Source organism: Nicotiana tomentosiformis, chromosome 4 (genome assembly GCF_000390325.3).
Source record: "Nicotiana tomentosiformis chromosome 4, ASM39032v3, whole genome shotgun sequence".
Classification (NCBI taxonomy): domain Eukaryota; kingdom Viridiplantae; phylum Streptophyta; class Magnoliopsida; order Solanales; family Solanaceae; genus Nicotiana; species Nicotiana tomentosiformis.
The window spans coordinates 68,654,897-68,669,994 of record NC_090815.1 but is presented as its reverse complement, the minus strand read 5'-3'; the positions used below and the strand labels follow the sequence as shown (position 1 = coordinate 68,669,994).

Sequence of the window (15,098 nt, the reverse complement as noted above, 5' to 3'; positions counted from 1 at the left end):
GCGTATCACGCGAATGTTGTACAGACTATGAGAGGTGGCATCTTCACAGCTGTGATGGGGGAAGTAAAGGCTGGGCCTCCGGGGTTGAGAAATGAGCGGTGACAAATGTTGATTTCTATGTTGAATAACCAATAAATAAGTTCGAATGAGAAGATAACCGGAAAGCAAAATTATGTATCTTGGATCCTTGATACAGGAGCGGCGAATCATATGATAGGATGTTTAAAATTATTGCATAATTTGCAAAAGATTAAGCGATGGCCTGTTAGTTTGCCTGATGGGAGTAATGCTATAGCGACCAGCACAGGTTCAACGAAACTTGAAGGAAATTTGGTCTTAAAAATAATTTTTTATTTTCCTGTCTTAACTTGCAACTTGATTTCTATATCTCAATTAATCGATTACTCAAATTATTTGATGATTTTCACTAAACTTTTATGTATTATGCAGGACCACATCTCGAGGATGTTGATTGGAGCGGGTGAGCGGAAAGATGGACTCTGTTATTTCAGAAACAAACAGAGGGTATGTGTCCTAAAGGTTGGTGTTGTGGGCTTGCTGTATCTTTGGCAAAGACGTTTGGGTCATCCTCTCTACAAGTGACCAAATTAATTCTTGTTGTAGATTTTAGAAAAAGTAGTGATGTTTTAAATAAAAGTTGCAATGTATGTCATTGGGCTAAACAAACAGGAGACAAATTTCATTTTGAGTAATAGTAGAGCTTCTAGCATCTTTAAGTTGATTCATTGTGATTTCTGGGGACCTTATCGAACAACTTCGTCTTGTGGTGCATCATATTTTTGACTATCGTATATGATTACCCGCGTGCTGTGTGGATTTTTGTATTGATTGATAAGAATGTGGATTTTTGTATTGATTGATAAGAAAAAAGTAGTGTAAACTGTGAAGATTTCTTTGCTATGATAGACAGACAATTCAATAAGTGAGTTAAAACCTTCAGGAGCAATAATGGAACATAGTTTGTATGCTTTAGTAATTATTTTCTGAAATGTGAGATTGTTTTTCAAACTTCATGTACAGGAACACCCCAATAGAATGGAAAAGTGCAAAGAAAACATCGCCATATCTTGAATGTAGCCCGAGCCTTGCACTTTCAAGGTAACTTACCGATTGATTTTTTGGGGGAATGTGTTTGACGGCTTGTCACTTGATTAATCAAACTCCATCTTCAATCTTGTATGGAAAAACACTTTATGACTTATTATATGGTTGACTGCCTGAGTATAGACATCTTCGATCGATATGTTATCTCGAAGCTTAGGGAAGAAGGTGATAAATTTTCAAGTCGAAGCCATAAGTGTGTCTTCATGGGATATTCCTATGGAAAGAAGGGTTGGAATGTGTATGATTTAGATAAGAAAGAATATCTTGTTTCATGAGCATTGATTTCTATGAGACTGACGAAAATAAAGAAATGCATATAGAGGAACTAGGAGAGGATGAGGAGTTTGAAGCGAGGGGGTAAAGAATCGGTCCAAGCTCGTGAAGACGAGCTTGACGTGGAGGATCACCACGAAGTTGAGATAGAGGAAAATATTCACTAGGAGGTAGGGGCCGAAACTGAGAAAGATGAAATAATAGAGGAGGAACAGTTTTGTCAAGACCCAAAATCCAGCTAGTCGTGATGTTACCTAACCCAACCTGCTAGGTAAGCCAATTGATAGTCATCACAGCTCAATTAGGATAACAAGAGTCAATAAATAAAATATTTGAACTTTCTATACATAATCTCAAGGATTGGTAATACAAGTCATGAGCTTCTAAGACTTAGAATTTACGAAGCTGGTACGAATACATTATCTGTTCAAAATATACATAAACATATTTACAAATCTAAAGCTACCAAGAACAAGAGACAGCTATAAACGAAACGTAGGTACATCTTCAATGCCAACTCCTGCCATACACAACAATGTCAGCTCCAAAATCTGCACGCAAGGTGCAGAAGTGTAGTATGAGTACAACCGACCCCATGTACTCAATAAGTAACAAACATAAGCATAGGTTGAAAGCAGTGATGAGCTCGGAAGAAGGTCAGTGTACAACATCAATAGCCAATATCAACTCATAATAATATAATGGAGGCAGTAAAAGTAACGACTCAAAAGATATCATGCTCAGCTCGTTCACAGTTACACAAAAGTAGAAATGCTTTCCAAGTATAACAGTCAAGTCTAGATATTACAACTGAAAATCAACTAAATATGAGTTTATCAAAATAACTGTATTCCCAATTCATAACACCATATAAGGATTTTCGTTTACCAATTAGCACGAGAAAAATACATCTCTATGCCTACATGTCAATATACATGTCAAGTCATCAATTATCATATACCGTCCAGCATTAGAAAAATGCATCTCTATGCCTACATGCCAAGTATGCATGTCAAATGAATGATTTCACAATGGTATCACCAGGTACTCACTCTCAACATACTCTAGTTGTCTGTTTCTAATTGCCCACTTCATCACACACACACAAAATCACTCAGCACTGTACGAGTGCCTGGCTCGTAAGCCCTTCACCAAAGCATGTGTATATGTATCATCTTGCCTACGCTTACTGCTGTTATATCAGACTCTGAAGGGGTGGATCCTGCCCAAGCGCTAATCAAAAGCCAATATGGCCTGCTGCAACGTGCAGCCCGATCCACACTAATAATAAAGCCAATAAGGTATGTTGGGGCGTGCAACCCGATCCATGTAATAATAATAAAGCCAATATGGCCTGCTGCGGCATGCAGCCCGATCCAAATAACATTCTCAATACGGCTCTAAGGCCCATCTCAGTCATCAACCTCTCAAGTCTCAAGGTCTCACAATCTCATATCAATCAGCCCAAACAATACCACATATGGACAACAACAACAACGTGTGATGTAACATCTAATAATGAACAGAGACTGAGATATGATATACAAATGAAGAATTATGACTTACTGTATAACCACAGTTAATTCAGATATCTCAAAACAACAGAAATAGCCTCATTAGGTTTCAACTACATAAGCACATAGCCTAAACATGATTTCTAACATGAATCACAGCTAAGATAATCAAACAGGTAGGGAAAACACAGATATAATAAGGTATGATAGAAAAACAAGTCCGGTAATAGTCTAAAAGACAACTCGGATCATGATTACTCCGGTGCATGCCCACACGCCCGTCACCCCAATACATCTCATATAACATAGTTCCTAGGGTTAAATACCTTCAAATTCAAGTTTAGATATGTTACTTACCTCGAACAAGCCAAATCCAACACCGAGCAAGCCAAACAACACTCTAGAAATGCTATCCCGCGCAAATCAACCTCCGAACGACTCAAAACTAGCCAAAAGCAACTTGAAATCATCAAATAATGCCACAGGAAACAAACTCAAATGATAAAGGTCGAATCTTTACTCAATTACTCAAAGTCAACCAAAAAGTTAAACCCAGACCCGCACCTCGAAACCTGATAAAATTGCAAATTCCAATAACCCATTCGATTACAAGTCTAACCATACTAATTTCAGTCAAATCCGACTCCCAATCAATGTTCAAAACTCAAAAAGTCACTTTAGGAATGGCTTGGCAAAACCCCCACAATTTCTCTTTAAAATTCATAATCCAAATGTCAAAATCAAAGATAGAATCATGGAATATAATAAAAGCCAAGTCAAAATTACTTACCTCAATCCATGTGGTGAATATCCTCCCCGAAATCGCCCAAAACCGAGCTCTAACCCAAAATGTGATAAAATGAACCAACCCTCGAATATATATACAATCTGCCCAGCATTTTCGCATCTGCGAAATATTGGCCGCTTTTGCGACCAGACTATGCTTTTGCGGACTCCACTTACTAGCCAACTTATTGCATATGCGGAAAGTTTCCCGCCTCTACACCCTCGCAGGTGCGCGTCCATACCCCGCTTCTGCGCTTCACCTCGATTCTGCGTACCATCAATCGCTTCTGCGCAACTACAAATGCGCCCTGTTTTTCCGCATCTGCGAAGTTCCCAAGCTCATTCCTATATCACTTCTACGACCACGTGACCGCATTTGTGACTCTGCACCTCCATCCAAATCTCTGCATGTGCGGTCACATCAGAACCCAGCCAAAACCGGCATCAACAAACATGATCCCAAATGATCCGAACCACCTCCGAAACTCAATCGAGACCCTCGGGACCCCGTCTGAATATAGCAACAAGTCCCAAAACATAACATGGACCTACTCGAGGCTTCAAATTACACATAATAATGTCAAAACGATGAATCGCACCTCAAATCAAAGTTGAAGAACTTTTAAACTTCCAATTTCCAAAACTCGTGCTGAACCTCATCAAATCAACTCAAAATGGCTTCAAATTTTGCGCACAAGTCCCAAATGATATAACAAAGCTATTACAATTCTTGGAACCACAATCTGAACTTGATATCATCGAGGCCAACACCCGATCAAACTTATGAATATCCAAAACCTTCAGATTGTCAACTTTCGCCAAATGGTGCCGAAACTTCCTTGAAACATCCAAATGCAAATCTGGGCATACGCCCAAGTCCAAAATCACCATCCAGACCTAACGGAACCATCAAAACTCCGATCCGAGGCCAAATGCATAAAAGTCACACTTGGTCAACTTTTCAAACTTAAAGCTTCTAAAATGAGAATCATTCTTCTAAATCAATCCTGAGTCACCTGAAAATCAAAATCGACGATTCACACAAGTCATAATACATCACATGGAGCTAACTCAAAACTTCAAATAGCTGAAAAGAATGCAAATACTCAAAATGATCGATTGGGTCGTTACATTCTCCCCCACTTAAACATACGTTCGTCCTCGAACGTGCCAAGAGTCATTCCAAAGCCATCAAATCACTATGTAACCTACCATGCACACACCCTGGGGTGATGCCACGTCACCCTAATCCATATAAGTCCGTCAACTCAACATAACTGAAGAATCTTCCTTCAACCTTAGTCCATAAGACTTGGAACCTAATTTCCAACATTCGGAATTCATTATAAGAGAGGAATCAAGCACCCAATAGTCTTTTCCACATCCCAAGAAAACTCTTCTCACCACACCTAAGCTATCTAAACACATCCCATAGTCACATCATACTCATCATATAGCCATTCAACCACTCACCAAGCCATAAGTCCCACTCCCAGGGACACTACCGAACATATAAGTCCAAAGGTGCATGCTTACACAACTGAAACTACCGAGCCCAAGCTGCAGTCCAAACCTGGCCTTAAGTCTTCCAGACTAACCCATCACCAGAACACAAGAAACACATCTTTCGCCCCATCCATGGAATCACAAGCCGCTGGTGAACAGTTGATACCGAGCACTCATATAACATACGAGTGAGTGGAAGGAATTCAAAGAGATACGCTTCAAGATGAATCAATGCCGTACGATAAGTAAAGAAAGATGGAAAATTCATGCTAGATGCCCTGTAGCCTCTCGAAGATAGGTATGAACGTCATCATAAAGATCCACAAGACTCTACTAGACATTTGCTCATGACTCGTAGAACCTATGAACCTAGGGCTCTGATACCAACTTGTCACGATCCAAAATCCAGCTAGTCGTGATGGTACCTAAACCAACCCGCTAGGTAAGCCAAATGATAGTCAACACAACTCAATTAGGATAACAAGAGTCAATAAATAAAATATTTGAACTTTCTATACAAAATTCCAAGGATTAGTAGTACAAGTCATGAGCTTCTAAGACTTAGAATATACAAAGCTGGTACGAAATAAATATATTTATCTGTTCGAAATATACATAAACATATTTACAAATCTAAAGTTATAAACAGCAAGAGGCAGCTATAACCGTAACGTAGGTACATCTTCAATGCTAGCTCCTGCCATACACAGCAATGTCTGCTCCAACGTTTGTACGCAAGGTGCAGAAGTGTAGTATGAGTACAACCGACCCCATGTACTCAATAAGTAACAAACCTAACCTTTGGTTGAAAGCAGTGACGAGCTCGGAAGAAGGTCAGTGTCCAACACCAATAGCCAATATCAGCTCATAATAATATAATGGAGGCAGTAAAAGTAACGACTCAAAAGATATCATGCTCAGCTCATTCACAGTTACAAAAAAGTAGACATGTTTTCCAGGTATAACAGTCAAGTCGAGATATTACAACTGAAAATTAACTAAACATGAGTTTATCAAAAGAACTGTATTCACAATTCACAACACCAGATAAGAATTTTCGTTTACCAATTAGTGTAAGTAAAATACATCTCTATGTCTACATGTTAATATACATGTCAAGTCATCAATTATCATATACCGTCTAGCATAAGAAAAATGCATCTCTATGCATACATGCCAAGTATGCATGTCAAATGAATGATTTCACAATGGTATCACCAGGTACTCTCACCTTCAACATACTCCAGCTGTCTGTTTCCAATTTCCCACTTCGTTACACACACCCAAAATCACTCAACACTGTACGAGTGCCTGGCTTATAAGCCCCTCACCAAAGCACGTGTGTATATATCATCGTGCCTGTGCTCACTACTGGTATGTCAGACTCCGGAGGGACGGATCCTGCCCAAGCGCAAATCAAAAACCAATATTTCTACTGTGGAGTGCAGCCCGATCCACAATAATAATAAAGTCAATAAGGCATGTTGCGGCGTGCAACCCGATCCATATAATAATAATAAAACCAATATGGCCTGCTGTAGCATGCAACCCGATCCAGATAATAACAATAAGCTAATAAGGCATATTGCGGCGTGCATCCCGATCCAAATAACACTCTCAACACGGCTCTAAGGCCCATCTAAGTCATCAACCTCTCAAGTCTCAAGATCTCACAATCTCATATCACTCAGTCTAAACAGTACCACATATGGAAAACAACAACAATGTGTGATGTAATATCGAATAATGAGCAGAGACTGCGATATGATATGAAAATGAAGAATCATGACTAAGTGTATAACCAAAGTTAATTCAGATAGCTTAAAATAACAGAACAACCTAATTAGATCTCAACCAAATAAGCGCATAGCCTAAACATAATTTCTAAGATGAATCACAACTCAAATAATCAAACGGGTAAGGAAAACACAGATATAACAAGGTATGATAGCAAAATAATTTCAGTAATTATCTAAAAGGCAACTCTGATAATGATTACTCCGGTGCACACCCACACACCTGTCACCTAGCATGTGCGTTATCCCAATATATCTCATATAACATATTTCCCAGGGTTAAATACCCTCAAATTCAAGTTTAGATATATTACTTACCTCGAACAAGCTAAATCCAATACCAACCAAGCCAAACAACACTCTAGAAATGCCATCCCGTGCAAATCAACCTCCAGACGACGCAAAACTAGCCAAAAAAACTCAAAATCATCAAATAATGCCATAGGAAACAAACCCAAACGATAAAGGTCGACTCTTTACTCAATTACTCAAAGTCAACCAAAAAGTCAAACCAGGGCTCGCTCCTCGGAACCCGATAAAACTCACAAACTCTGACAACTCACAAATTTCGACAAACCATTCGATTACTAGTTCAACCATACTAAATTCACTCAAATCCGACTCTGAATCGATGTTCAAAACTCAAAAATTCACTTTAGGAATGTTTAGACAAACCCCCAATTTCTCTTTATAATTCATAATCCAAATGCCAAAATTGACGATAGAATCATGAAATATAATCAATGCCGAGTCAAAAATACTTACCCCAATGCATGTGGTGAAAATTCTATCCAAAATCGCCCAAAACCGAGCTCTTAATCCCAAAATATGATAAAATGAACCATCCCTTATATATAAATACAATCTGCCTGTCATTTCCGCATCTGCAAAATATCGACCGCTTCTGCGCCGTCGCTTTTGCAAAAAAAAAAACCACGCTTTTGCGGACTCCACTTACTAGATGACTTATCGCACCTGTGAAAAGTTGTCCGCTTTTGCGCCCTTGCAGGTGCACGTCCATACCCCGCTTCTGCACTTCACCTCGCTTCTGGGTACCATCAATCCCTTCTGCGCAATTGCATATGCGCCCTATTTTTCCGCATCAGTGAAGTTCCCAAGCTCATCCTTATATCACTTCTGCGAGCATGTGACCGCATTTGCGGCTCTGCAACTGCGCCCAAGTATCCGCAGGTGCGGTCACATCAAAACCAGCCAAAACCAGCATCAACAAACATGATCCCAAATGACCGAACCACCTTCGAAACTCACCCGGGCCCCTCGGGACTCCGTCCGAACATACCAACAAGTCCCAAACATAACACGGACCTACTCGAGGCCTCAAATTATACATAATAATATCTAAACGATGAATCGCATCTCAAATCAAACTTGAAGAACTTTTGAAATTTCAACTTCCAAAACGCGTGTCGAACCTCATCAAATCAACTCGGAATGACTTCAAATTTTGCGCACAAGTCCCAAATGACTTAAAAAAGCTATTTCAATTTCCAGAACCACAATCCGAACCCGATATCATCGAGGTCAACTCTCAGTCAAACTTATGAACATCCCAAACTTTCAAATTGCCAACTTTTGCCATATAGTACCGAAACCTTCTTGAAACATTCAAATGCAATCTAGGTATGAAACCAAGTCCAAAATCACCATTCGGACCTAACAGAACTATCAAAACTCCGATCCGAGACCAAATACTCAAAAGTCACACTTGGTTAATTTTTCAAACATAAAGCTTCTAAAATGAGAATTATTCTTCCAAATCAATCCTGAATCGCCTGAAAACCAAAATCGACGATTCACACAAGTCATAATACATCACATGGAGCTACTCAGAATTCAAACAGCTGAACAAAATACAAATGCTCAAAACGACTGGCTGGGTCGTTACAAGTTGTGATGCGTACAATGCAAGAAACATACATCGGTCCGATTGTGTGATTATATTACTAATGTTGTCCAGAAATTGAGTCCATCTTGTCCTCCATACACTTCATGACGTCACTCAAGTATGCATTTTCCTTTAACACAATAAGTGAATTGTAATAAGTTCTCTGTACAACAAAGGGCTTTCCTTGCAGCAATCACTGCAGCACATGAACCAGCTCATTTTTTTGAGGTTGTGAAAGATGGAAAGTTGAGAGAAGCAATGAAATTAGAAATACAGGAACTTGAGAATAATGGAATATGGGTAATAGAGGATTTACCTCCTAACAAAAAGGCTCTCAGTTGCAGGTGAATTTACAAGGTAAAGTACAACTCTGATGGAACAATTGAGCGACACAAGGCCCGACTAGTTATTCTCAAGAATCATTAAGTAGAGGGGATCGACCATAATGAAATATTTACCCAGTGGCAAAGATGGTGACTGTCGGTGTATTTTTGGCTATAGTTGTGTCAAAGAATTGAGAGTTACATCAAATATATGTACATAATGCTTTCCTGCATGGGATATTCAAGAGGAGGTGTACATGAAATTGCCTCCTAGGTTTGGAGTTTCAAGTCAAGAAAAGTGTGTAGACTTAGGAAATCCATTTATGTGTTAAAACAAGCACCGAGGTGTTAGTTTGCTAAGTTGTCGACTGCCTTGGAGGACTATGGGTTCAAGCATTCATACTCTAATTATTCTCTCTTTACTATGAAAAAGGGTGAAGTTAGAGTAATGTTCTTGTGTATATTGATGATCTGATTATATCTGGCAGTGAGCCCAAGGCTATCAGTGAGTTCAAAATATATCTTGGCAAATGCTTTTACATGAAGGATTTAGGTAGCTTGAAATATGTTTTGGGAGTAGAAGTCTCCAGAAATTCAAAAGGCATTTTCTTGAGCCAACAAAAATATACCTTGAATATTATCTCAGAGGTTGGGTTATTAGGTTCTAAACATGTGGGAATGTAGTTGGAACAAAATCATTGGCTGCATTAGTGGGTAGACGGGAGTTTGATGACCCTAAGTGCTATCGTCGTTTGATAGGTCAACTTATTTATCTGTGCTTTACTCGGACGGAACTGTCTTATAGTGTTCATACATTTTCTCAGTTCATGCAGCAACCAAAAGAGGAGCATTAGGATGCAATTTTACGGGTTGTTTGGTACTTGAAAGGGAATTCGGGACAAGGTATTTTGTTGAGAAGCAAATGTGATCTACGTCTCTATGGATGGTGTGACTCCAATTGGGCTGGTTGTACCTTGACTCGATGCTCGCTCATAGGCTGGTTTATCTTTGGTGATTCACCCATATCTTGGAAGAGTAAGAAGAAACATACCTCTCAATCATCTGCAGAGGCTGAATATTATTCTATAGTAATGACAATCTGTGAGGTGAAATGGTTGAAGGAAATTTTATCTAGTTTGGGAGTGACTTGCACTTCCCCTATTCATCTTTATTGTGACAGTCAAGCAGTATTGCACATAGCAAAGAATCCATTCTTTCATAAAAGAGCGAAATATATTGAAGTGGACTGTCATTTTATGTGTGACAAGATTTACAGTAAGAATATTCGTACTAGCTTTGTGTCTTCACATGAGCTGGCAGATATTTTTATGAAGGCATTCAAAAAATCTCGGTATGTTTCTCTCTTGCAAGTTGGGCATTTGTAATCCGCATGTGCCAACTTGAGAGAGGGTATTAAAGCGTGTGTATTTAGGTATACATATTGATAGTAAATATATTGTATGTTTAGGACTAGGAGAGTTTTTCTTTTTCATATTTGTTAGGAGAGTTTTCAGTTTTTATTTTCCATATTTGTTAGGACAGTTTTTCTTTTCACATTTGTTAGGACTAGTTTTTCATATTTTTTAGGACAAGGATTTACTATTTGACTTGTATATATATTCTTGTTAATTAATAGAATAAGACAAGGCTTTCTCGTTCACACTTGGCTACCATGTGCTTGCGTGTTTGGCAGCTTCTCTTCTTTAAGGTAACAATCTATGTCACTGATAATGACTTAAAGTGTATCAGTTATTTGAATATTCTAACATTATATTTTTTTAATAAAGAATCTTATACACCTAGAATCTAGAAAACCAGATATATATATCTTTAGTACAAAGTTCAAGTAAGCTAAATGAGTATATACAAACCATTTTTAGTAATACATATATTTGTTACCATAAATGTCTTGGATTGAAAGCCAAAAGAGAGTATTATAGGAAGTTGTCAAAAGCAAAAGACGAAGAAGCCTTTAAAGAATACAAGAGATTGAAAGAGCTAAGAAGGAAGCTAAGAAGGCTATGAGTAAAGCTCCAAGGGAAGTTCTAGATATCTTGCACCAAAAGCTAGGAACAAGTGCAGGGAAAAAGAAGTGTTTCAACTAGCACGACAAAGAGAGAAGAGAGGTAAGGATTTAAACCAGGTGAAGTATATTCAAGATGATTGTCAACAAGTGTCGAAAGGAGATAACGAGATCAAGGAGAGATGGAGAGGATATTTTGATCAATTGTTCAACTTGAACCGAGAGGGTAGCATTTTAGGCCTCTAGAAATTTGTTTATGATAAAAACTTTAGCTACACCAGTAGAATTAGGACGATAGAGGTAAAGGATACCATGGAAAATATGAAGATTAGAAAAGCTTTTAGTCTAGATTGTATCCCTATAGAGGTCTGGAACTGTCTTGGGGAGGTTGGAGTAGTATGTCTCACTAAGCTATTTAATGCCATACTAAGAAGTGGTAGGATGCCTGAAGAATTGAAGAAGAGTACCTTGATTCCAATGTATAAGAATAAAGGAGATATTCAAGTTGTGCGAACTATCGTGGTATTAAACTCATGAGTCATACGATGAAACTCTGCGAGAGAGTAATAAATTATACTTAGGAACACGACAAGAGTGATAGAGAATCATTTTGCATTTATGTTTAGTAGATCTACAATAGAGATTATATTCTTGCTAAGAAGTTCAATGAAAATTTATCGGGGAAGGAAAAATTTCTATACATGAATTTTATTAAGCTAGAAAAAGAATATGATAGAATATCATGAAAGGTCCTTTGGTGGGTGATGGAGAAGAAATGAATTCATAATAAATATATAAATGTCATAAAGCTCATGAAGGAGCTATTGCTAGTGTGAAAAAGCTCATGAAGGAGCTATTGCTAGTGTGAAAACAGTAGCGGAGATACAAAGGAGTTTTCCATCAGTGGGTTTATACTAGGGTTCTAAATGGAGTCCCTACTAATTTACCCTTGTTTTGGATGAGCAATACAATACAAGAAGAGGTAATGTATGCTATTTGCTAATGATATTGTGCAAATTGATGAAACTAGCGAGGGTGTCAACCAAAAGCTTGAGTTATGAAGAAGCATCTTAGAGAGTAAGGGTGTTAAGATAAGTAAAAGTAAGGCTGTATATATGTACTGCAAGTTTAGTCAGCATGAGAAGAGCGAAGTTAAGGTGAGATTAGATGGAATTAGGTGCCAAAATGCAAATGATTTATATATCCCGGCTCGTTGTTTTAAGATAATGGAAAGATAGATGAAAATGTTACTCATAAGATTAGAACTGGATGGTTGAAATAGAGAAGTGATACCGGGGTGTTATGTGCTTTTAGGATGCCTACCAAGGTGAAAGGTAAGTTCTATAGAACATCTATAAGACCGACAATGTTATATGGTAGTGAATGTTGGGTTGCTAAATTCAACATATCCACAAGATGAGTATTGCAAAAATGCGAATGCTAAGATGAATGTGCAGACTTAGCTAAAGATAGGACACAATAGAAGAAGAAAATTCATATATGTGATACCTACAAGTTAGAAATAGGTTTTAGACTTGGTAGAGAACTTCTATTACTACTACTGCTGCTATTATTATTATTATTATTACATATCTATTTTTTTAATTATACTTTTATTTTATTTCGATAATGATGATGATATGAGTTGAGCTTAATGAAAGAAATAAGGATCCATATCGCCGACCCCAACTTGTTTTGACAGAGACGTAGTTATTATTGTTGTTATTATGATAATTGTCTTGAATTAAAGTGTATCCAATTAAGTAATCAAACTTCCTTGAATTCTAAGTTTTACGGTGGCAAGAACCTTTTAAATAAGTTAATCGTTGAAAAAAAGGACTACAAACACGTCTTGCTCCAACTAGTCAACCACAGCTTTTGACCATTCTTTTTCCTTTACTCCCTACGTCTAAAGGTGTGTTGGAATTAAGGATACAATAGTTAGCACATTAAATTTGTCAGTGCAGATTTGCTTATTGATTTTTTTTTTTCGAAATATGTTTTACATATTTAGAAATGCACAAAAACAAAATAAATTGCATTTTTAATAGCTTATTTCAAAAAATATAGTTGTAAAAGAACATGTTAACTTCTCATATTGTATTTAATTTAGAAGATGACTGTTCGGTAAATCCACGAGAAGTGTGACAAGTTCACTAGTTTTATTTTAAATTTGACAGCTTTAGATTTCGTAGAAAGATTTTTTGATTTATTATATTTTTATTTTCTCGCAGTTAATGAAATTAAACAAGGGAAGCGGAAATGGAACCGGAAGAAAATGAAAACAAAAAAGAAAAGGAGGTCTCTCGTTAATTTTTTCATAGCATGGAAGATAAACAATATCATTGTATACGGTAAAATACGCTATGCTAAGTGGCCGCTAAAGAGAGTGACACGTGAAACTTAAGGCGGGGATAGTTAGAACCGAAGGCAATTATCCCGTTTGTCACAGGAAAGAATGACACTCATAAAGATGCAACAAATACCCTCCGACCGGTAGCATTATTCCACAGCATTTAATGCGCTGTCATTACAGAGAATTTGTCATTTATGCTCGCCGCTATACCTTCATCAATGGCCCTCATAAGTGACATTAAAGAAGGGAACGATCCTAGGGCCTTGTTCCCTAGGCGTAGCTATAAATAGTGAGCTCTGTTATCTTTGTAAAGGACACGACTTTCCTGACAAACTTATGCTATAATCGATTAAAAGCTTTACACAATTTTACTTTCTTGTTCTTTGGTTTCATCACTGTTCTGCCCGGAAGTTCTGCCCCTGGAATTACTGTTTTTCGTGATTTTATCTTCATTTCAAAGCTAAGTATTGCGTATTTCTTTAATTATTTTATTATTTCAGGATCAAATTAATCCCCTTGTATAGAAATCACGTATAAATTCAACTGTACCGTTTTACGGGTAAACAGTTTGGTGCCCAGCGTGGGGCCTAGACATCCATGTAATTAAATTGATCCTTGCGTCTTTTACTAACGTGTTTTGATTATTTGTCTTAGCAAAAAATTATAAGATATGGCAGATAATGGTGTTAACAACACACACAATCTTGAGGTTCAAGGAGACCAACCTCATCTCGAGGATTTAATCAGTGACACCCACAATGAGGGGAACGATGCCAAGGTGGTCCACGACAGGCGGTGCCCACGACATGTTCGGGAGGCAACTCCCGATGATGCTGCAGATGAGCATGTTGTTGATGCGGTAAGGGTCCTACAAGAGCAACAAGCAATCATTTTAGGGTACCTCACACGACAGGATAAGGTTATGACAGAGTTCAAGCAGGCGTTATCAGAGGCTTCCAATAACGCGAATAGACAAGGTCCGGTTCCTCCCGGTGCTCCCACAAATCAAACAATGCAGAGGGTCGACAACAACACCCCGAGGGGCGAGGTTAGTTCCGATGGGGCTGGGAGAGTGGATCCGGCCCCAATAACGAAAGCGATCCCTTCAAGAATGAACTATTACGATTTATGAGAGAAGTGAACGCTCGCATGGACCAAATCCCGGGTGCACCACTGGTGCTGAAAGGACCGGACTCAAAGAAGTATACTCAATTGCTGTACAAACCAAGCGCGACACCAGAATTAATCCCGAAGCAGTTTAAAATGCCTGACGTGCCAAAGTACGATGGAACTTCAGACCCTCAGGAGCATATTACCACCTATACAATGGCGGTGAAGGGGAATGATTTAGCTCCTCACGAGATTGAATCTGTTTTGCTGAAGAAATTTGGAGAGACTCTCACGAGGGGAGCCTTGACGTGGTACTCCCTGTTACCCAAGCATTCCATAGATTCCTTTGAGATGCTCGCGGATTCTTTTATTAAGGATCA

The 15,098-nt window shown here is 38.3% G+C and overlaps 1 protein-coding gene across 17 annotated transcripts in view; it reads left to right on the top strand.

Moving 5' to 3' along the window:
• Window positions 1-13,974, top strand: part of LOC108947219 (uncharacterized) — a 30,094-nt gene extending 16,120 nt beyond the window's left edge. For 9 of the 17 annotated variants that reach the window (XR_011415436.1, XR_011415435.1, XR_011415437.1 and 6 more), the window contains one exon: window positions 451-742. Coding sequence is in view for 9 of the 17 variants with exons in the window: in XM_018774863.3 (XP_018630379.1) it covers window positions 451-603 (153 nt within the window). In the remaining 8 variants the exon portion in view is untranslated. Of the gene's footprint in view, window positions 1-450; window positions 743-1,041; window positions 1,120-9,244; window positions 10,497-10,865; window positions 10,938-13,486 lie in introns of those variants that run through there. The other 8 variants (XR_011415434.1, XR_001971649.3, XM_070199839.1 and 5 more) reach the window with 8 other exon arrangements.
• Window positions 13,975-15,098: the final 1,124 nt, after the last annotated feature.